Raw genomic sequence first — 24,388 nt, 5'->3', positions numbered from 1 at the left:
GCAGGATTTTGTCGCAATTCACTACACACTTTTTAACAGATTGTCCCCAGACGTGTATTTTCACTTGAGAATCACATCTGCCCCCACAAGATTAATAACCCCGATGTGAAGTAGAATATCTGATTGAATCTCAAGCTATTGAATTTAGTGGAGAACCCCAGGGACAGTGGTGTAGGACAAATTAGATCTACAGCCAAGTTGACAGGCCATGTAACATTTGGAATATTCTAAGAATCATGCTTCTTTATTTGCATTGATTCTCTATGTGAAGTGTAACCATTTGAAGGAAAAAACACTTTCTATAAAATGTGTAAATAAAAACTATAAACTGCAGAGTAGATTATATAAATGACAGCAAGTCAGTGTTCAACACAGAGCATCCGTCACCAGACTCCATTCAAAGTATAGCCAAACATTTTCTAATCCTTGATCTCTTTAGTTACCTTTTTTTGAAGGTTCAAAAATGGTCATGATGAAGCCCTTTACTTACTTCTATTATTTTTGTCTTCTTTGAAACTTTTTGTTCCTGGGTTTGACTTCTGCCTGATATTGGGTTAGGTTAAGATTTGTAAAAGAATGAAAATATGGATGCGTGAATGGAACAAAGTCATTCATTTTTATAAACCTGAAATATGTTTCTTGCTGGTTGTCGTTTTTGCAAGTTTGGAATGTAATTCTGCTTTTATGTACTGATAGAAATGCAGTGTTGTGATGTTTTTATCAATTTCACATCAACTTTGAATGATTTTAATCTTGTTGAATTTAAAATTTTTCTTAGAAGGTTTTCGATTAAGTTTTTTTTTTTTTTTTTTTAAACTTCCAATCATGGACAACATTAAGTATGCCAGCTCACTTTGAGCTATGAAGGTGGGGTGTGAAATAGGGGTGGTGATTTAAACAGCAAATAGCAATATAAATATCTGTTATGTATGGAGAGAACATGTTACAAATGTTAAAAATGAACATAACCTGTTTTTAAAGGGAAAAATATTCTCTAAAGCCAGATTATGCTTTGGTATTCAGTGTCTGGACTTGATAAAAAAGTGAGTGATGCATTGCAACTGGGTGTATCTGTTACACACAGTTACTATGATGCAGTCAGAGTAAATGTGTGGTTCAAAATATTGGCAGCTATGTCTGTAAAAAGATGAACTTTAGCATGCATTATGTCTAAATGATGTGCCATCACACCCAGTTGAAAGAAGGTGAAAAGAACTTCTATTAACACTGGAATCCCTGAAGCCTACAAAAAAACTTGCAGTCCCGGGCCACCTTTAAATTCCTTCGCACCTCTCCATCCATGTCCTTTTTGTTTTGTAAATGTGTCGATCAGCGCAAGCAGCCTGCTATTCCATCCCCTATCCCCAACACTGCAGAAAGAGCAAAAAGTTCTCCCAGCTCAAGTCTTGTTTATCAGGTTGTGAGGTACCTGGAGCTGTATAGGGTAAATAATACATCGTTATTTGAAACATACACATTTCATGTGTGTTCTGTGTCTGTGTACATTTAGGATGACAGGAAATGCGAAAAATGCAAGAAATATTGAACACATAACTAAAAAATGAAATGTTTTTTCATATTTTGGTGGTAATTGACAAAATGTAGACATGAAGTGTATAATGTGTGAAGACTGAAGTCCCAATATCAAATAAACTCTTTCACAAAAGGTACAAGTATAACAAAACAAGTGTGCTTTTATTCAAGAATATAACTGTAGAAAAAGAGCTCGGGTTAGGGTATGACATTGACACCACATTGACACAACCACATGGGTGGTGCAGCAGTAAGAACTGTTGACTCCTAATCAAGACGTCCCCGGGTCGAACCCGGGCACATCTGCTTTGAATAGTGAGCTGCTCTTATTCTTATTATTATAGAATAAAAATATACATTTGATTTGACACTGTAACAGCCAATGTAAATTTATAGTACTTACAAAAGTTAGTTTTTTTTTTTTAATTCACTATTATTCTTTGTCACGTTCACATTCACGCTCCCCCTGATATGACACTGCTTATTTTTAAATAATGATGTGCTATTACAGAGTTGAACTTGGATCAGAATGAGAGTTCTACATCGGAGAAAGAGAACAGAAGCCCTCTCCACAAGAAAAGTCCAATCACACAAGAAAAATGCAGCCACACAAGGCTTAAAGGTGAAAGATGGCGCCATTTGGATGAAGCAACACTTAGTCTGCCCCACACGTGTCCTTCAAAGAAAAAAAAAGTGCTTACTGAGTTTGCCAAAGTATCGTGCAAAATAGTGCTGGGCGGTATGACCAAAATTCTATATCATGGTATTTTTCAAAATTATACCAGTTTCACGGTATTCGATGGTATTTTCTTCCCATGCATGAGTGGATGTTAACCACATTTTCCACTGCAATTGCTGCAGTAGACTGGCTAAGAATAACCTATTCCACTGTCATGAGAATTGTACAAAAAACATTTTAATGTGCACACAAGTATTAATACAGGTTTGCATGGCACCATAAAGTGATAGTTTTCAAGGGGGTGGCAATAATGAAGAGAAGGAATCATATTGCATGACAGTTGCAGACAAAATACAGAACCTTTTTATTGAACAAATTTTGCAAACAACGTAAACTAAAATTTTGACAACATATTTTCAACCATCCAAAGAGGCATTTAGACTTAGTAAAATATTCAGAGGTGCTTGTCAAAAGTTGTATTGCACTGAACATGTCTTAGAAAAGGAATAAATAGTAAATATTTTTGTAAACCAACTACACTTTCTGTTAATGTTAACAATCTCTGTCCACTGACACGTTAAAGTGACTTTTTAAACTACTTTACCATAATTAAAATGCATTATATTTAAACTAATAAATAATAACAATAAAATTAATAATAGTGCAACTTCCAGTAATAATACTATTACTTCAAAATTTCAAGTCCAGGTTCATTACACAGTATTCACCAAATAAAAAAAATAAATAAATAAAACAAGTGCAACTTGGTGATGACATCTTTACCAACTGAACCATCATTTAGGCAAAATGCATTAATATGGACCTTGCTTCAAGCTAAGCTATATACATAAATAATAAAACTTCAACTTGCATTTATAATGCTATTTGTGGTATAGCTCTACGGATTCGTATTGGAGCCACGGTGAAGAAAAAAAAATATGGACACAGGGAAGAAAAAAAAAACTATATGTCGAGAATAAAGTCGATGTGTTGACTTTATTCTCGACATTTCCACTTTAATCTCGATGCTTATGTTGAGATTAAAGTTGACATTTCCACTTTATTATTGCTATTTATGTTGAAATTAAAGTTGACATTTCCACTTTATTCTCATAGTTTATTTTATAATTAGAGTAGAATGTCGTAAACTAAACTTCATCTTAAAATCAATGTTTAACTTGCTACATTTTCTCATACCCCATCATAAGTTAATGTAGCACATTAAATGCTTTGTGTTAAGTGTTCCCTTACCCAGTTGTTAATTATTACATGCTTCTTAAACTGACTTCCTCTACACTAAGAGGATGTGCAGGCAGCGATCACTGCACGGAATACATTCACTTCATGATATTCCTGCTCTCTGAAAATTTAGAATGCTAAGATAAATACTTGATATCATTTTCATGATGAAATGCATTAAAGCATGTATTAAAGTTGCACGGTGGTGTGGCGGCAGTGCTGCCTCGCAGTAAGAGGTCCCCAGGTGTACGTTCAGTGTAGAGAACTTTATGGCAGGTGTGACGAGGTTCCAAAAAACTGGATGTATGAATGGGTATTGCACAGGTGTAACTGAAATATTGTGTAAAAGTTGGGTTCGTGATCTGGTGGTCGGAGTCACAAACACAGAATTCAATAGATGTTCTTCTGAGTGGACTTTCTTTATTGCATGCGTGCTGTCTCTGTCTGACGTACCAAATCTCCAGTTCCTATCCTTCCTTTTTCTTTCTCCACATAACCAATCACCACACGATAAACGTCTTTGTGAAATTAAAACTAGTTATAAACTTAGACCACGGAGTGTTCAGATCTTTAAAAAAATATCTTCGTTATAAATGTTTAATTATGCCGTCCATTCAGTGTTGCGCCCATCCCAGCAAGCATTTTGTGTGAGGCAGGAGCAAATCCTGAACGCCAGCATATCGCAGGGTAAATATGACCAATACATACACTAGCAGGGTTAATATACCATAACAAAACCCCACATCCTACATGACTTCGAAGGGAAACTGAAGCACACCAAGTAAACCCACCAGAAAAACATGCAAATTCAAGGCAGGGTACACCCAAGACCCCCTTGCTATGAGGCAGCAGTGCAACCTCCGTGCCACCGTGCTCCCACATGATTAATACATGCTTTAATGCATTTCATGATGAAAATTATATTATGTATTTATCTTAACAAGGGCACTTAACAAGTGTAGTGGATAGCGCTGCTGCCTCGCAATTAGGAGACCCGGGTTCGCTTCCCAGGTCCTCCCTGTGTGTTTGCATGTTCTCCCCGTGTCTGTGTGGGTTTCCTCCCACAGTCCAAAGACCTGCAGATTAGGAGCATTGGCGATTCTAAATTGTGCATGGGGTGTGGGGGTGTGTGCACCCTGCAGTGGGCTGGTACCATGGGGTGGTGCCCTGCCTGGGGTTTGTTTCCTGCCATGTGCCCTGGGATTGACTCAAGCAGACCCCTGGGTTAGGATATAATGGATGGATTTATCTTAGCATTTTAAATGTTCAGGGAGCAGAAATATCATGAAATTAATATATTCTGTGTGCTGCCTGCGCCTCCTCCTAGTTCAAGAGGAAGTCAGTTTAAGAAGCACGTAGCGATTAACATGGCTCAGGGAACACTTAACACATAGCATTTAATGTGCTACATAACTTATAAGAGGGTTTGAGAAAATCTAGTAAATTAAATATTCATTTTAAGATGAAGTTTAGTTTACGATGTTTTACTTTAATGAAAAATTCAGCATCAATATAAGCATCGAGATTAAAGTGGAAATGTCAAGAATAAAGTCAACATGTCATCAACACTATTACACATGACCCAGGTGCATTACACAGTATTGGAAAAAAAATAAAACAAGTACAACTTGGCTTGCAGTATTATCCAGCAGTATAGAAACCGTATTCACAGATTTGAACATAATGGTCCTTATCCGACCTTTTAAAACCAAAGTATCTCCAGGCAACGGACGCGACTCCTTTTTTTCAGCAAAAGTTCTTCTGCGTCGTCATGTTCAACTTTATCGTCTGCTACAGCTTCAGTTTCGGAATGTTCTCTGTCCATTTTCACCGCGCAATGCCTCCACTACCGCATGTAATCCTTTGCATGCGTGTTTAGCGGTGCAGCAGTGAAAAAGGTCCCCCGTTAAACAGTTTCCCACTATGCCACGTTCCGAACGTTGTTTAGGCAATTTAAACAGGTGTTGCGGTATAAGAAAAATCCATATCATAACAAAAATAAAAAACGGTTTTCGGTATGAACCGGTATACCGCCCAGCACTAGTGCAAAGTCCTATTTGTGATTGTTTTGTGATGGTCTTTATATAAAGAACATTTACATATTACTTATGTAAAAGCCACACTGAATGTTATTTACCTTGATTTATTTACTTATCTTCCTACAGCGTAAAGTGACAAGTAGACTGCATTGCTTCCTGTGTTTGATCGACACAGGCATGCTCACAAAGTACATGTGTACTTAAGTGACTTTAGCTGCACGTGGAAGCTCCTGTTGTTACGGTTCTGCCTTTGTCCAGAAACAGTTTCATAAGCTTTATGAACTTAGTCTTGGAAAGTCTTTTTTCTGTGGTATCTTTTCCTGAATTAGGAGTAGCATTGCCCATGTACTGGAGTGGCATTGCACATGTACAATATTAGGAAAATAGTACTTATTTACAGTTGCATAGTGTGCGACAGGAGCTTCCACCTGCAGCTAAAGTCACTTCAGTACAAAACAGAAGACGCTGCTGGAGAGGTGTGAAGGAATTTTAGGTGTGCCGGGATAACAGGAGTTTTTTCGTAGGCTTCAGGGATTTTAGTGTTAAGTGAATCTAAGTGAATAACTAAAATAAGTTGAAACTATTGTCTAATTGTAAATGCCAAGCATGCCATACCCGAATATGTGGACCACAATATCAAATCAAGTGTTATTCTTAAGACATTTATTTTGACACAATACCATTGCCTTGACAAGTCTTAAATTTTTCTAGCCATCAAGATGTCGCTTTGGTTGTGTTTTTGGGTTTTACCTCAAACATTTACCATGTAAGGACCACGAGAGAATCAGTGGTGGGTTTATAGAAAGAACTCCTTTGAGCATAGCCTTTTCAGTGGCACATTTTGCCACATTCTGCTACAATGTCTAACTTTACTCAGAACCATTACATTTTCAAGGTGAGGCCCTGAAATAAAATTTATTAGTGGTTTTAGCGAAATAGGTCAGGTTTATCAGTTTATTAGGACCAGTATTTCCAAAGTTGCTGCAGACATGTTCTGGGCATTTTGTTAATTTGAAATCAGCAACCTGTTACTCAGAAATATATCTAATGATTGAAGTCTGTATATTGTAGAATTTTAACAAAGGTACAGTTTTATTTTAAAACTGTTTTGGTTTTCTTAGTCATTGGATATAAAGCGCTGGGTGCTCACTGTGGACTAGACAAGATAACAGCTGAAATCTGCCTGTTAGTTTAACTCTGTAGAAGGTTAATGATTTATGAAAGTGGATGGCATTAAAGTAACTAGTAATTTTCCAAAACCAGCTATAGTAACAAGTGCTTGTTTGAGCATTTCATTATACATTATTTTGTTTGCCTTCCTTACAGAAGCATCTTCAGGAGTTGTTAAGAAATGAACAGGCAAAAAGCAAAAAGTACATTAGCATGATGAGACGAGATGATGAGAAAATTAATCTTGTGATGGTGAGTAGCCTTATTTTGTGTGGGTCCCTTATAGTAAGATTGTAGCAAACGTTTTACCCAAGTTATACACAAATCCTCATGTTTCTTCATGGTACATCAGTGCTTCTCAAGTTAAGTCCTTGCACTCGTAATGTGGCGGCAGGTATTTACTTCAGCCAGCCAGAAAATCGAGTGATTTAACCTGTAATCGGTCTTATTGTTTACTTAGCTGATCTTATCGTTTCTTCTTTTGTACCCTTCATAAATTTGCAGTGCTATGAGATTTACATTTATAAGAAATTTAAAAATATTTTATGCCACAGTTTTAGATTTTAAACACCTTTTTCATTTTCCCAATAATGCATCTATTGTATTATCAGGACACAATTAAGGGCTTTTGCTCCCTTAATAGTTTCTTAATAATAACAATTAATGAGAAGCAGAGTAGACTGCAGGCCAAACAACACTGAATGCTGAAAAGCTGAGAAGACTTCAGTGTCAGACCTGTGATCATGCTCATTAGTAAATAAAAACAGAACACTGGAAATGTATGAGAATCCTGATGATGACAAAGGCAATTTAAAAAATTGGTAAAATATAATTGTCCCCATGTAACATGCATAAACACTTGCTACATACAGTACCAATAAAAATTTAGCAGACCCACGTGAATATTAAAAATAAGCCCTGTAAGGAAGCAGGGAGGTTTTTTGTTTCAAAAAGAAAAAGATAAATGCTATTACTTGTAACTTGGATGGATGCAGCCATTTCATAAGACAAGGGCTGACCATGGGGAAGAAGCCAAACCATTGCAGGGCACCCTCACTCAGTGTGCCATGTAAGCCCATCCCTTAACCACGTGTTTTTTTTTTTTTTTTGTGTGTGTGTTGACGAAAACCTTGAGAATTCTGCCCCCATAGGAGTTACGGGTACAATCTCTATGCAAGGAAATGTGCACAGCAAGATTTAAATTCAGGGCTTTGGAGCCAGGTTGCCACTTATTTTGTAAAAACAATGTTTGTCAATACTCCATCTAATGCAAGTTAGTCTTGAATTAACTGAATCTATGTTCAACAATCTTTCATTGTGAAATATTAACGGATTACAACAATTTCAATTTCAACATCATTTGTTGTAATCCAAACTTGGATTAGGCACAGTAGTTACACTACTTCTCTGTTGATTATCTGATAATTTAATAGATCCACAAATGGTTTTAAGTATGTGTGTAAATAATACACATTTCCACTGTTCAGGTGATCTCTCTTGTCAGTTCATAATTATGTTTATGCTGCTGTGAACTAATTAGTTCTTATTAGTTATAAGTGATTGTTTGGGGACATGTTGAGGATATATGACTGTGGTTTCATATTCTTTGGAGATTTTTTTTGACTATTTTACTAATTTTGGGACATACTGGGGACAAAGATGTAATTTAAAATGTGTGTGAAAAGTAACTGGGCCTACAGCCAAGTACCTTCCCTCCTTCTACACAAAGATGACAGGGATGTGCCATCTGCCCCTTTGATCCTGTACTGTACAGCTGTGGCCAAAAGTTTTGAAAATGACACAAATATTAATTTTCACAAAGTTTGCTGCTTCACTGTTTTTACGTAGTTTTTTTCAGATGTTTCTATGGTATACTGAAGTATAATTACAAGCATTTCATAAGTTTCAAAGGCTTTTATTGACAATTACATTAAGTTTATGCAAAGAGTCAGTATTTGCAGTGTTGGCCCTTCTTTTTCAAGTCCTCTGTAATTTGCAGATAAAGAATGGCACCAAAACATCCTCTCAACCATTGGTTTGGGGGAAAAAAACATCAAAATTTTGAGTCCATGGCCAGAAAACTCCCCAGACCTTAATCCCATTGAGAACTTGAGGTCAATCCCTCAAGAGGCGGGTAGACAAACAAAAACCAAAAGCAACTCCAAGCATTGATTATGCAAGAACGGGCTGCCATCAGTCAGGATTTGGCCCAGAAGTTTATTGACAGCATTCCAGGGTGAATTGCAGAGGTCTTGAAAAAGAAGGGTCAACACTGCAAATATTGACTCTTTGCATAGACTTAATGTAATTGTCAATAAAAGCTTTGAAACTTATGAAATGCTTGTAATTATACTTCAGTATACCATAGAAACATCTGACAAAATATCTAAAAACAATGAAGCAGCAAACTTTGTGAAAATTAATATTTGTGCCATTCTCAAAACTTTTGGCCACGGCTGTATTCATGTACTCGGTTGTGTCTCCACAACAGGGTTTGTGTCTTGAGGAATATTTGCTCATACAAACAATGTAATGGTTCAGATATTGACTGTGTATTAATCTCAGAAATGTCTTTTTTCCATTTTAATTGTTCAATCATTTCTGATGATATTATAAGAAATCAAGAAATGTGTTTCTTGATTCTAAAGAGCGACCCAAGAGTTTGCCTACTTTACATGCACAGGGTGGCACTGTTTTGCTATATTGGCTTCTTTGCTCCTGCTATCAAGTATGAATGCCTTAAAGATCAGAGATATGATCTGAGTGCCTGTCCTGCTACTGATGAGACTTAACACAATATGCAAGTAAGTGCACAATAAGCTAGACTGAGGACTCCATGACAATTTCATATGGACCTCTCTTCCCTGAGCAACTTGATTTTTTTTTTCTTTTGTTGGTGCTAATACCCCCATCTTAAACTACTCAGTTAAACCACTTGCAATTAAATATAAAATTACTCACTCTAAATGCACAAATAAAGTATAGTTAAAGTAACATGCAATTAAAGACAAAAGAAGCCATTCAAATGTGTAATATGTACATAGAAAAAATACTAAATACTCTTTTGAGAGTGGTTCTTAAAGAGACAAAATATAGTAGCATGTAGAGATCGCCAGAGTTTTTGCATTCAATTAAAATACTAGTTTAAAAACAGTCATATGAAAAAGTTTGGGAACCTCTCTTTAGATTTTTCTTTATCATTGGCTGAGCTTTCAAAGTATCAACTTCATTTTAATATATGACATGCCTTATGGAAACCGTAGTATTTTAGCAGTGACATTAAGTTTATTGGATAAACAGAAAATATGCAATATGCATCAAAGCAAAATTAGACAGGTGCATAAATTTGGGCACCCCAACAGAGATATCACATCAATATTTAGTTGAGCCTCCTTTTGCAAATATAACAGCCTCTAGACACCTCCTATAGCGTTTGATGAGTGTCTGGATTCTGGGTGGAGGTATTTTTGACCATTCTTCTATACAAAATCTCTCCAGTTCAGTTAAATTTGATGGCTGCCAAGCATGGACAACCTGTTTCAAATCATCCCATAGATTTTCAATGATATTCAAGTCAGGGGATTGTGACGGCCATTCCAGAACATTGTACTTCTCCCTCTGCATGAATGCCTTTGTAGATTTCGAACTGTGTTTTGGGTCATTGTCTTGTTGGAATATCCAACCTCTGCGTAACTTCAACTTTGTGACTGATGCTTCAACATTATCCTGACGAATTTGTTGATGTTGAGTTGAATTCATTGAAGCCCCAGTCCCTGAACTAGCCACACAGCCCCACAGCATTATGAAACCGCCACCAAATTTGACAGTAAGTAGCAGGTTTTTTTCTTGGAATGCGGTGTTCTTCTCCCGCCATGCAAATCGCTTTTTGTTATGACCAAATAACTCACATTTTGTTTGTTCTGTCCAAAGCACTTTGTTCCAAAATGAATCTGGCTTGTCTAAATGAGCATTTGCATGCAACAAGCGACTCTGTGGCGTGAGTGCAGAAAGGGCTTCTTTCTCATCACCCTGCCATACAGATGTTTTGTGCAAATTGCTCTGAATTGTAGAACGATGTACAGACACACCATCTGCAGCAAGATGTTCTTGCAGGTCTTTGTAAGTGATCTGTGGGTTGTCTATAACCATTCTCACAATCCTGCGCATATGTCGCTCCTGTATTTTTCTTGGCCTGCCAGACCTGAGCTTAACAGCAACTGCGCCTGTGGCCTTCCATTTCTTGATTACATTCCTTACAGTTGGAACTGACAGTTTAAACCTCTGAGATAGCTTTTTGTAGCCTTCCCCTAAACCAGGATACTGAACAATCTTTGTTTTCAGATTTTTTGAGAGTTGATTTGAGGATCCCACACTGTCACTCTTCAGAGGAGAGTCAAAGGGAAACACAATTTGCAAATGACCACCTTAAATACCTTTTCTCATGATTGGACACACCTGTCTATGAAGTTCAAGGCTTAACAAGCTAATCCAACCAATTTGGTGTTGCAAGTAATCAGTATTGAGCATGCATGCATTCAAATCAGCAAAATTACAAGGGTACCCAAATTTTTTGCACAGCCAGTTTTTCACATTTAATTTAATTTCATACAACTAAATACTGCTTCACTAAAATCTTTGTTCAGAAAACACTCCAGTACACAGATGTTCCTAGAAAATGAAAGACATACCACTGTTATCTTTTTTGTTGAAAGCAGAGTAAATTATTATGCGGGCTGAGAGGGGTTCCCAAACTTTTTCATATGACTGTATTTCAATTCTTGATATCTATTTGATATTACAGCTAAAACAGAAGTCGCATTCAACCACTTTTACATAAAAGTACCTTCATTATTAGAGTAAACAATATTGTCCCTTTTTTTGTAATATGATATATATAACTACTAACAGTAAAAACAACTTTAAAATGCACTTATACCCATCAAGTAGTTACCTAACTATTATTTATGTAAATTAGTATTGCCATTCATAAATATCAAAATACAACACAGAGCTTGAATTTTAATGTGTGTTAGGCAGGGCAGGGTTGTAATCTTGAAGGGCTTTCAGTATAGAGTTTATAAAGAATGTTGTCATGAATTAGCTGATTTATTTTATCATGAACACATTCTATACTTGTTTGACATTTTGTCTCTAGCAACTGAGATATACTGCTTAAAATCAATACTAAAAGTAAAAATGTAAACAATACAGTAATCCCTCCTCGATGGGCATTCCAGAACCCCCCCACGATAGATGAAAATCCGCAAAGTAGAAACCATATGTTTGTATGGTTATTTTTTATATATTTTAATCCCTTATAAACTCTCCCACACTATTAACATTATTACAGCCCTCTAGACATGAAATAAAACCCTTTAGTCAAAAGTTTAAACTGTGCTCCATGACAAGACAGAGATGACAGTTCTTTCTCACAATTAAAAGAATGCAAACATATCTTCTCTTCAAAGGAAGCGCCCTCAGGAGCAGAGAATGTCAGAGAGAGAGCGCGAGATAAAAGCAAACAATCAAAAAATCAATACGTGCTTTTAAGTATACCGAAGCACTGCGATAAAACGGCATTTTGTAGAGGAGCGTCCGTATCCTCTAGGCAAACAGCCTCTGTGCAAACAGCCCCTCTGCTCACACCCCCTCCGTCAGGCGCAGAGAATGTCAGAGAGGGTAAGAGAGAGAGAAAAGCAAACAATCAAGCACCGTGCGGGAAGCATATCTTATATCATTGAGGAGTTTTAGTTAATATGTAATACATGCTCTGATTGGGTAGCTTCTAAGCCATCTGCCAATAGCATACCTTGTATGAAATCAACTGGGCAAACAACCTGAGGAAGCATGTACCATAAATTAAAAGACCCATTGTCCGCAGAAATCCACGAAACAGCGAAAAATCCGTGATATATATTTAGATATGCTTACATTTAAAATCCGCGATAGAGTGAAGCCGCAAATGTCGAGCGATTACTGTATTATGTACTGCTAAATTAGTGAAGTCCCAGATAATTCAGGATATTTTCATTTAAGTAAGACTCTTTAAAGTTGTTTTTCAAATAATTTTTTTTTAATTCCAGTTAGTCAGAAAATCACTCTGCTAGGTTTGTAATATTTGCAATTGTAACATTATAAATTATTTGCATAATTAGCTGGCTTGGTGGACGGCTGCGGCCCTTTTTCATCTGGGAGGCCAATGTACTGGAGGGACCTGAGGAGCAGACGTGAATAGGGCACTGCCACCCCAGAGCGCTAGATGGCAGCCCCCCTGGGTTGCAGCGGCACCTCGGATTCCTGCAGGGCTCCATGGGAGTTGCAATTTGGCACTGCCATGTTGGGTTCCATGGGGGCCACCGGGGCAGCCGTGGAGCCCTACTTTGTGTTCCCAGAGTACTTGGGAGTACTTCCAAATAATGCTGATGAGCCACCTGAAGTGCTCTCAGGTGCAACATATAAGGACTTGATTCACCTAACTTGAGTTGGAAGGGAAAGGATACTGCCCCGCCACTGCGGCTGCTGCTGCTTCTTGCCTGAGGAAAAGTGATGGCGGAAGGACAGAAGGAAGAAGAACTGCTGTATTTAACAGTGTATTGTACTGTGTGCTGGGACTGTGCATTTGTGGGGAAACGCAAGGAAAGTGTTTCTAACTATAAATAAACGTGTGTATTGCTGTTGTGTTGGGTGTTTGGGGCTGCTGGAGCACCCTGGTGGTCTTACTGGTTTAAAAACTTACTAAAGAGTAATATTTAACAAATGAATCAGATTAATTAAAATGTAAAAAATTTCAAATGTCACAATTTAAAAAAAATTAAAAGTCACAAACACCTGGGGCCTCATGTATAAAAAAACCTTTCATAGATTCCATATTAAATTTTTCCTTACATTAGAAAGGCAAAAAGGCTGTATGCACAAAAAAGTCACATTCATGACATTTGGATCACAAATGCACTATGTTAAGGGCACTAAATCTAAAATAGAGGGTATTGATTCCTCCATTTTTGAAGCCACAGTTAATGTAAATGTGTTAATTAACTAATTAGGTGCATAGTATAGTGACACAGTAGTATTGCTGCTGCTGCGTCATAGTAAGGAGTCCAGGGGTCACATCCCTGGTCCTCCCTGTTTGGAGTTTGGATCTGTGTCTGCAGGGGTTTGCTCCAGTTTCCTCACTTAGTCCAAAGATATGCAGGTTAGGTGAACTGGCAATGCTAAATTGTCCCTTGATGTACATGTATGTGTTCACCCTACAATTGGCTGGCACTCCATCCATGGTTGTTCCTGTTTAACCCATTGCCTTCTCCTGCCCTTGATAAGTGGGGTTTAGAGGATCAACAAATTACTATAATCTGTCCATCCCAAAACCGCTCATAACTGCATGCTGTCAATCTTTAAAACAGAAAGAGAAATACTCTGTTCAATTTCAATTACAGGCTAGTTCACTGGGTATGACGTTAATCTGCAAGCAGGTCCTACCAACTTACAGGGAAAATGTACATATTGGTGGCAGGATTGGCACTCCAGCCACTTTAAAAAAACCTTACACTGTTCCAGTGTGGTGCTGAAGTGTCACCCACTTCACTTGGGTCCCAATCCAGGTGGTTTGTCATGTGGTGTGAGCGGCAGTGCACCATCAGCGCATGCTCCCAACCTCTCCTCCTCTCCTCACTGTTTCAGATTTCGTCTGAGAGAGTCATTTTCTACTTGAATATGTTGCACACACTATGTTCCTCTTTTACATGTTTGAAACCCACTTGCCCCTGATAGTCTGCCCATATGGACAATAAAAAGATTATCTGGAACAATATAATCTTCATTCATTTCTCATCCCCATTTTTTTCCTTTCTTGAAGTATGTTTCTATTTTTAGTAAGAACACTTCAGTAAAACATTTTTTTTTAATATGCAAGATCATTTCTTCTGAAACCTGTGGTTTCTTTTGTAGAGAAGTTCCTCCAAGCTCAAGCAGAAAGTACAAAATGAATTCCATGCCCTACACCAGATCCTGTATAATGAAGAGCAGGCAGTACTGGAAGAACTAAGAAAGGAAGAAGATGAAATGCTGAACAAACTGGAGAAACACATGCAGGAATTGAAGGAGGCTGCGAGGCAGGCTGAGGAGAAAGTTAGCATGATAGGAAACTTACTTGATGCCATTAAAGAGAACTTGATGGTGGAGGTGAGTGGAAAGCTAGGAAGCCACATAGATGTTCCTGCTTAGGGCACCTATCAAAAGTGACATAGTCACAAAAGTTATAGATGAATTTGACAGAGAACAAATTGGGAACAACACAGAGGGAAGATGAAGGAAAATGGTACAATTACACTTTTTTAAATTTCTTAACCGCATTTTCATTTAAAAATTTACTTTTTATTTCTGGATGCTGCATTATATGTTGGAGTCAAAATATTGCATTTTCTCTATAGTCTGATGTGTAAGCACTGTGATTAAGCATGTTGACTTTGCATGTGCACTTCAATTTTTTGACCTTGTTCCTCTGGAGTACTGAAAAACTGAGCATGGATAAGGTTAAAAAAATGAAACATTTGGTTGATTCAAATGGACACAAAGTGATCTCACTGATATTGGACTTATTCCTGGCCCAATGAAGTTTCTTTGAGTATTACTTTAAAAGTGCTAATACAGGCTTCTTACTAGTGTGTGTACAGTATAAGTAATGGGGTATATTTTACTCGGCTAGTTCTCCTGACTTGTGTTATCACCCATCTGGTATATGCCTGAATGACTAAAGCAAGCTACTGTATTTAGTGGAGTTGATGATACAAGATTTTTGTTAAGCCTCTAGTGATTTTAGGCTTTTTTTTTTTTCACTTCTAGCAAGCCCACAGGAAACGAGGACTTATTTAAAAAGGGAATTGGACGGATTATATCATTTATATAATAGGGTTACTTGGTGATTCCAAATTAGCCAAATGTGCAGAGGTGGGTTGAGCAGCCAAAAATTGTACTCAAGTGAGAGTAGCGTTACTTCAAAATAATATTACTCAAGTAGAAGTAAAAAGTAGTCATCCACAAAAAATGACTCAAGTAAGAGTAAAAAAGTATTTGGTGAAAAGAATACTCAAGTACTCATCATAATAAATTATTTATTTTTTAGAAATGTTGTAATAAGACAGACAAAAATATAAAATAATGTGAAAATTCTGCTATTTCCAAATAATAAAATAAAAAATGAGTAAAAATAAATAACATCTTTACAAAATAAAGATGCATAAATAACACACAGTTCCCAATCTCATTTTTTCACAACAAAGCTTTTGAAGCTAATACCTACAGTAGGTAACATTTATGTTTGAACAGTGTAAACTACTTATAATGACAAGATATCCTGTACACTGACAGTATATTACTGCATTTTCACTTGCCCTCCAAATAGCACAGCTGATAGAAAATAACATTAGAACAAGGCAGCTTGTGCACGTACAAGAAGTCTCAATTTACCATGACTGTCTGTGTCTGTGCATGTTTAGTTAAAATGTGCTTGTTCTTCACTCAGTGAAGTGATGGTTAAGCTTCAGCAGAAGTTGGTTCTCATTTTTCTTGTATTCTTTCTTTCCCTGTCCGCTGTCTGTAAGGAGTTTGTGCTACTACGCCACCACTGTTTGTGTATGGTCATGTGACTGCATGGCTATGTCTGATTTGTGAAACTGAGTCATGTGATTATTGTTCCTACATCTGATTGGTGAAACATTCATGCAGTAGATCCATTGGTGTCTTCTCTCTGACAAAAATATAGCGTATCTAATGTGTAAATGGGGGAAAAAAAGTAACAAGTCGAGTGTTGTCCAATGTAGCGGAGTAAGAGTAGCGTTTCTTTTTTTTACAAATGTGCTCAAGCAAAAGTAAAAAGTATGGTGCAGTACAATTACTCGTAGAAGTAGAATTTTTTTTTAAAAGTTACTCAAGTAAATGTAACGGAGTAAATGTAACTCATTACTACCCACCTCTGCCCATGTAGATGCGTGGATTAAGGCCTGCAATGGACTGTTGCCCTGTCTAAAGATGGTAAACAAATAACTTATTATAATTAGCAGGACATGCTGGGTATGGTTTGATAGGATAATTACCTCTATCTGGGACTGATTAAATGGAACACTGTTGGACTGATTCAGATTTGCAATATGTCATGGGAAGGGGTATTTGGATTAATTTACAGTCATTTACAATGTAATCCTATCTGGATTATATACTGCTTGTATCAGTTGATCTTGGTATAATTTTGCTATCATTTTTAGTGTATGTCTGTTGATTAATATTTAAAACTTTCAATTGGTTGTAAACTGTACCAACTTCTATCAGTGTTCATCAGTTTAAAAGATATTTAGAAATTTACATGAGGCGATCGCCTTGTGTAACAAAACAATAGATAAATTGGGAATAGTCTGTTTGAATGCTTGAACAAGACATAGTAGGTGGACGGTGTACATATTGTTCATATCTGTCAAGGTGTACAAAAGAAGTGCAAAACCCTGGAAGAGCTAAAATTTGTGGTTGGGGACAGGGAAGTCTGGGTTGACCTTCTTGGCCTGCAGTCACCGTGACCTTCACCAGGAAATGCAGTTTCAGAAGATGAGATGAGATGAGGGTTGGTGAGCTTTGTTGGGCTGAATGGCCTGTTCTTGCCACAATTTTTCTAATGTTCTAATAACTTTAAAAGCTACACTAAAGTAACAAATGCTAGGTTCAGAAATGGGTAATTTTTGGGAAAAGGCTGTTGTAAAATATTTTTGTTGAAGAAAAATTAAACTCAATTAAATGAGACATTATTAAGATAAGTCCATAAATGTCATAAGCCTAGGGCAGTCTACAGGTACTCCGGTTACCATTAAAATACTTTTCATCTTTGCATTTGGCCAGGTTTATACTTCACGCAACGCATGCTCCAGCGGACACTCCCGCTACGCAAGCGTTTTACTGTTTATATTTGCATGCGTACTTTACGTAAATCTGGAAGAATCCACTAGGTGGCAGTGCGAGATATTATCACGGTGAGAACAAGTTCGGCTTCGCTGTGTTGTGAATTGCCTGGAACACCCATTAAATTCCGATGACACCTTACCGCAATATCTCTGAAAATGTTGTTTAATGATTACATCCATCGATCCAGGGATGTGTCCATTCCAGCAAGCATTGGGCATCAAACCATTCATCAAACATCTAAGCGCACACATCAGTCCCGTAGTATCCTCAAAGCTGCTTTCTGTCACATTTTGATAGTAAACAGAGGCTCTGACATTCCATACCAACTTTTATCACACTGCGCCCCCCTTTTTGCTGGTACTGCAACTCGTGCACACGTCACGTTAATTTCTGAGGGCCTGCTCAGAGGACGCGTCAAATGAACGCTGGGAACACGTGGCAGCCATGATGCGTGCATGTGCACGTTCTAAACATGAAGTATAAACAAGCCCTTACAGTAAATTGTCTGAAATCCTACAATAGTTCAAGTATTGCCACTTTTTTGATTCCTTTAAGCAAAAAAATATGTTGCTAACCATAATGAGTTAAGTATTGACAGAGTCAGCCAGTCAGTCAGTTATTACCCAACCCGCTATATCATAACACAGGGTCACGGGGGTCCGCTGGAGCCAACCCCAACCAGCATAGGGCGCAAAGCCGGAACAAATCCCTGGCATGGCGTTAGCCCACTGCAGAGTATTGACAGATTTACATGAAAATATGTAAAGCTTGAATACCAGAAATAATTTGTAACTAGCGACTGGGAGCCTGATCGAATCGGGCTACAAATTCTACGTTTGTGAAATCCATACTTTCTCTGCAAGGAATTATTTGTTTTTTCAAGTACTTGAAATGATTTTATCATCATGGCATTGATTTGTGCTTAAAATAGACCTTTTCGGCCGATGTAATGAAGAGCTGCCTGTTTAAACGGGGCTGCAAGACGTGAACTCAGCTCTTCGGCACACCTCATTTGATTTTTTCCAGCAAAAAAAATTTTCAAAACAAACCGTATTTTACGACTCTAATCAGAGTCAGAGTAATAATTATGTTGGAGTGGTCATTTTAGATCTGAGATTGGCTAAAATTTAAACAATGACCGTTGTTAATTTCCAGCCATCATTATTCAGTTTGCCAATAGATTTCAGAAGGACAGATGCCAAAACCGAACTGGCAATATACCAAGCAAACGGCGATACGTTCTAAATTATGGTTCCGGAGCTGTCGAAGGGTTTAAATCAGTTGACGATGTTAGTCCTGGAAAGTACACCCCACCAAACCAACGTTCCAAAAACCAACCGAACTTACTGTTATCTGCTCAAACCAACACCGACTTACTATACTCGGCCATCCAGCGGCATCAATGAAGCATTCGAACATTCTTAGCCAATCATGCAATACTGCGTCCGCGTTTGCCACGTTATGTTCTAACTACAGAGGCAGAGTCCCATTGCATGGTTCTAACTTGTATTGAGTCGAGGTATTGACGCGAACACCATACATACGGGGTATTGAGGCGAACACCATACATACGGATAGTATCAAATTATATATAAGAATTTGAGCTTTTCTGTTACCTTTGTATCCTTTCATCTTAATGGCTATGAGCCTGTTTGGCTGGTTAGTTTGTGTTTAGAGTTGTGCTCAAAAAATAATTTTGCACTTTAAGGATGGGGCTTCATTTGCATTGTAAAGTGGTAAATTATCAGGATGACAATGTGCTGTTTACACAATAATGCATATTATTTATTTGTTTAAGTCACTAACCATAGTTTAATTTTTGTTTTCAGGTTGCAGACTTGAATACTAGGTAAGTTGTTATTACAACAAATTGTTGTTGCACTAATACCTCCATATAGGGAAGGGTTTATTAAACACCTTCTCAAACTAGCCTTTTTTCCCTGTTGAATAAGCAAGACTGCCTGACCTAAACTGAAGACTAATGTCTGCTTATTTTTTATTTTAAAATTGGGTCAGTGTGGAAATACAGAAACTGTGTCCTGTTTTTAAATTACACTCTAGGTTGTTTTCTGAGTGGAGTTTGTACTTTCTCTCTGTGTCTGTATGTGTTTACCTCCCACAACCCAGAAACGTGCAGATTACATTAACTGCAACTTTAAAACTGTCTGCAGTGTGACTTGGTGTAGATGTGTGCCCTGCAATAGACTGGAGTCGTGTCAAAGGCTGTTTTCACACCTTCTTCCTAGTGTTGTAGAGATTAGCTGTAGCTCTCCTCAACCCAGAATTTTTGAAGCTTAATTAAGAATGTGCCTATTATGAAATATTTTATGGAAAAATGCATGAAGATGCAGAAGTAATGACACCCGTGAATAAAATTTGACATTGACTGTCAGTCACAATGAAAACCAGACGTTTATTTAAAAGTACTTTTTCTACTATTAAAGAATAATATTAATTGTTGCAAGTAATTTTAGTTGTAAATGTAGCAAGCTGTCTTTCAACCCAGTAAAATAAACTCCAGAGACTTTGCTAAGTTGCTACCATTGCTGTTGTCAAAATATTTAACAAATTAATATCCATCCATCATCCAACCTGCTGTATCCTAACTACAGGGTCACGGGGGTCTGCTGGAGCCAATCCCAGCCAACACATGGCACAAGGCAGAAAACAAACCCTGGCCAGGGTGCCAGCCCACCACAGGGCACACCACACACACAGAGACAATTTAGAATCGGCAGTGCACCTAACCGGTATCCTTCAATAAGGGTGCGTAAATAAAGGCGAGCTTCAAAAGGGCGACCTGAATTGGGCGCAGCAAATAAAGGCGCGCGTAAATAAAGGCAAGCTTCAAAAGGGTGACCTCAATTGGGCGCAGCGAATAAAGGCAAACGCAACAAAATTATTACAGAAAATTTATTAGATAAAGTCAATGACTGAACGTATAAAAAGGCGAAAGCAAGACTATTAAAACATCCAATTAGTTAATGCATGAACTTCTAACGAATGACAGCGAGATGAACATTTTCCAATCCTATATTCAGTGCATTTCCAGATGTGTTTCCCGTTGATAGTTTTCTCCTTTCTGAATGTGTAGCCTTCAACTATGAGTAGATCTGCACCTTTGTTGCTCTTCACATATTCCAGAGCCATTTGAGCTAAATTATCTATGAACGCCTTTATTTGCTGTGCTCAATTGAGGTCGTCCTTTTGAAGCTTGCCTTTTTGTGTGCACCCTTATTGAATAGAGCCCACCTAACCTGCATGTGTTTGGAGTGTGGGGGGAAACCAGAGCACCTGGAGAAAACCCACACAGACATGGGGAGAGCATGCAAGCTCCACACAGGGAGGACCTGGGAGGTGAACCCAGGTCTCCTAACTGTGAGGCAGCAGCACTACCCACTGCGCCACTGTGCCGCCACCCCCAAATTAATATTGGCTAATTATATAAAGGTTTTCAGATTGTTTCCCAACTGAAATGTAAAACAAGGATGGTTTTAAAATTTCTGTAACCCACTGCTAAAAAAAATTATGGGAACACTTAAATCGCATAATTGGATCTCAATGAACAACATATTCAAGTGGAAAATCGTTCCTGAGTAATACTGTGTAATTTGTAGAGAAGAAAATGATGTAACAAAGATCAATGGAAACCAAAATCACCAACCCATTGAGGGCTAGATTCAACGCTGCACTGAAATTCAAAGTCAAAAATTGAAATTACAGGCTGATCCAACTTGTGTGAATTTCATCTCGGCAACTCATAATGTAGCTCAGTAGTGTGTGCGGCCCTCATATGCCTGCATACACTCCCAACAACGTCTGGGCATGCTACTGATGATACAGTGGGTGGTGTCCTGGGGGATCACCTCCCAGAACTGGATCAGTGCATCAGTGAACTCCTGGTCAGTCTGTAACACTACCTGGCAGCGTCAGATGCACCAATACATAATGTCCCAGGGGTTCTCAGTTAGATTCAGGTCTGGGGATCGTTCAGGCCAGTCAATGGCATCAATGCCTTTGTCATCCAGGAACTGCCTACACACTCTGGCCACATGAGGTCAAGTATTGTCCTTCACCAGGAGGAACACAGGGCCCACTGTACCAGCGTAACGTCTGACAATGGCTCTGAGGATTTCATCCTGGTACCTAACAGCAGTCAGGGTGCCGTTGTCTAGCACGTGAAGGCCTGTGTGACCCTCCAAGGATATCTCTCCCCAGACCATCACTGACCCACTACCACCTCTAGCGCACTAACACTGAGAACTTTCAGACAACAAATTATTCGGCAGAAGTGTGTGAAGAAACACAACTGGGGCTCCTTTATACCCACAGCTATACACTTTTGTAGTTCCTCACTGAGACTGACAAGTTCAGAAGTTTTTCTCTTGTTGCTTTTAAAGTTTATCTTCATTTTTTAGTCATTCTGTTCATATCATAGTGTGTGTGTTTGTATATATTTATTTATTGAAAGAGCTTCTGTAAAAATCCAAATTTCTCCCTAGGGACAAATAAAGTTCTATCTAATCTAATCTAAGTAGTTGACTAAAACATTTTAGATTTCTTTGATGGATGTAATGAGAATAATGAAAAGCTAGTCCCAGATGTCTCACTGCTCACATTCTAGAAATTTAACTAATATGCATTATTTCTCTTGGTGTGATTATTCTATGAACTTACAGTCCCATTTGGGAAGCAGAGGGTAGACAGAATGCATTTGAGAAGACCTCTTGGGACATCAGTTAACATAGTTAATTTTGCATTTTCTGTCAGTTTTTGCATATATCCTTATGGAATGTGTTAGACCAGTTGGGCTGTATAACAGAAATTCACATTTGATTATTTATATTACTTTCTCAAGGGCTGTAGCAGAGGTTGGAAAAGAACCAAAGGTAGATGTGCCCTTTTTTATCAGTAAATATAGTGGACCCCTACAACTTGCTGTCTGGAAGAAAATGATAAAGCTTGTTAAACCAGGTAAATTTAACAATAGTTCATTTGGCTAATGTGGCCTACCTCCTGTAATTATTGGCTGCTAGAAATGTATAGTGTAATTCAAGCAGTCTGCATAGATTTTCATGCAATTTGTTTCTTGCTACATGTAACACTGTATGACTTTGTTCAATTTTGCAGGCCTGACACACTTGACTTTTGATCCTGATACTGCTCATCCTAACCTGATCCTGTCATCAGACCAACTCTCAGTAGTGGAGTGCAATAATAAAGTTTGCAACGCCCAGCACCCCAGACGATTTATACAGAGTGTGAATGTCCTTGCAGCTCAGAGCTTTAGTAGTGGTAGACATTATTGGGAAGTACATGTTGGTAACAAGACCAAATGGGACCTCGGTGTGGCAGCTGAGTCTGTTGATCGGAAGGCAAAAGTCAAACTGTGTCCTGAAAATGGTTATCTAACCATCCGTTTACGAAACAAGAATGAGTACTGGGCAGGGACACAGCCGTGGACCCCACTTTGCATCAAGTATCTGCTGCAACGCGTGGGTGTTTTCCTGGATTACGAGGAGGGGAAAGTGTCATTCTACAATGCTGAGGGTATGGAGCTGCTCTTCTCCTTCTGTAGCAGCTTCAATGGCCCCATCTATCCTTTCTTTAGCACTTGCTTTAGTGATGGGGGCACAAATGCTGAACCTCTGCGACTATTCCATCTCCAGCTCTAGCCATTCTTTTGTTAAAATACAAGCCTTTTTATTAAACTATAACATGGATATGTCATTTTGTGAGGTTCTGTAGAATTTTATGTTGGCTAGAAAGGGCACTTGACAGACATTATTGTGACAGAATTGGGTTCATGTCGATACTGACACCCGTTCTGGCTAGACATGCTTACATATTCATATTCAAAGGTAGCACTATAGCTTATTTTGTTGTAGCCATTTGTTTTTATTACAATTTTGAAGGTATTTGCCATACCTTCATGTGTAATTTAATGTTCATTATATAAACCATAATTCAAATAGTTAAATCATTGACTGTTTTTCTGCTGAATCATTAGAATTCTTTTGCCTGGAATTGTGGGGGTGTTCTTTATATTTCTAGCCCTTTACCAATCATTGTAAGAAATTGTCTTCTTTTATTTGTATTATTATTATTCCACGGAAGTACTTAGTGTACAGTATGCTGGAAAGCAACTGTGCCATCCTTCGTTTTTCTGTAAGAAACAGGCCTTCTCAAGTCCATAGAGCAGGTAGCTTTTGGGTTGAAGTGATGACCAAGTCTTGGTGCTGCTGTTTACTTTTCTCTTTGTTGAACTGGTCAAATGTGCCTTTGACCAGTCTTTCCGATCTTTTTAAGCTGTACCAGAAGTGTCAATTTATTGTCAAGGTTGTGCTTGTGTTTTAGTAAGACAGTTGCACCTCTTAAAGTTTAAGTACCGTATGTGCTGTGATTAAGAAATCCTTGTATGTAATAACCGTTTATGGTGAATTTCAATTCAGTTGTTAATAATAAAATAAAATTTGTCAATACATTTAACAGAATGCTGCGAAGAGCTGATCTCTTTTGTTTGTCTTTATTGAAACTGGTTTAAATTGCTTGTACAGTTTTCACAAGATTAATTACTTGAGAATTTGACTTTCTTTTTAAGTTAATCCTTGGGACTTGCACCCGTACAGTATCACACACAAAACACGAGCAATTTAAGCATGCAATGTCTTTGTGATTCAGTAAGTCTTTAACACGAACTAAGGAGCACAACGTGTTCATTTTATGTCTAGTATCAAGATGCAAGAGTGATGAGAACATTTGGTTTTGTGCAAGGATGTGACGGTCA

The 24,388-nt window shown here is 38.0% G+C and overlaps 1 protein-coding gene across 3 annotated transcripts in view; it reads left to right on the top strand.

Moving 5' to 3' along the window:
* Positions 1-24,104, top strand: part of trim105 (tripartite motif containing 105) — a 29,484-nt gene extending 5,380 nt beyond the window's left edge. For 2 of the 3 annotated variants that reach the window (XM_039775029.1, XM_039775028.1), the window contains exons 3-7: positions 6,817-6,912; positions 14,605-14,838; positions 19,431-19,450; positions 22,460-22,575; positions 22,732-24,104. In XM_039775029.1, the coding sequence (XP_039630963.1) occupies positions 6,817-6,912; positions 14,605-14,838; positions 19,431-19,450; positions 22,460-22,575; positions 22,732-23,276 (1,011 nt within the window). In that variant the 3' untranslated portion in view covers positions 23,277-24,104. The remainder of the gene's footprint in view (positions 1-6,816; positions 6,913-14,604; positions 14,839-19,430; positions 19,451-22,459; positions 22,576-22,731) is intronic. The other variant, XM_039775030.1, reaches the window with a different exon arrangement.
* Positions 24,105-24,388: the final 284 nt, after the last annotated feature.

Source organism: Polypterus senegalus, chromosome 13, assembly GCF_016835505.1.
Source record: "Polypterus senegalus isolate Bchr_013 chromosome 13, ASM1683550v1, whole genome shotgun sequence".
Classification (NCBI taxonomy): domain Eukaryota; kingdom Metazoa; phylum Chordata; class Cladistia; order Polypteriformes; family Polypteridae; genus Polypterus; species Polypterus senegalus.
This window is presented reverse-complemented; position numbering and strand designations above follow the sequence as displayed.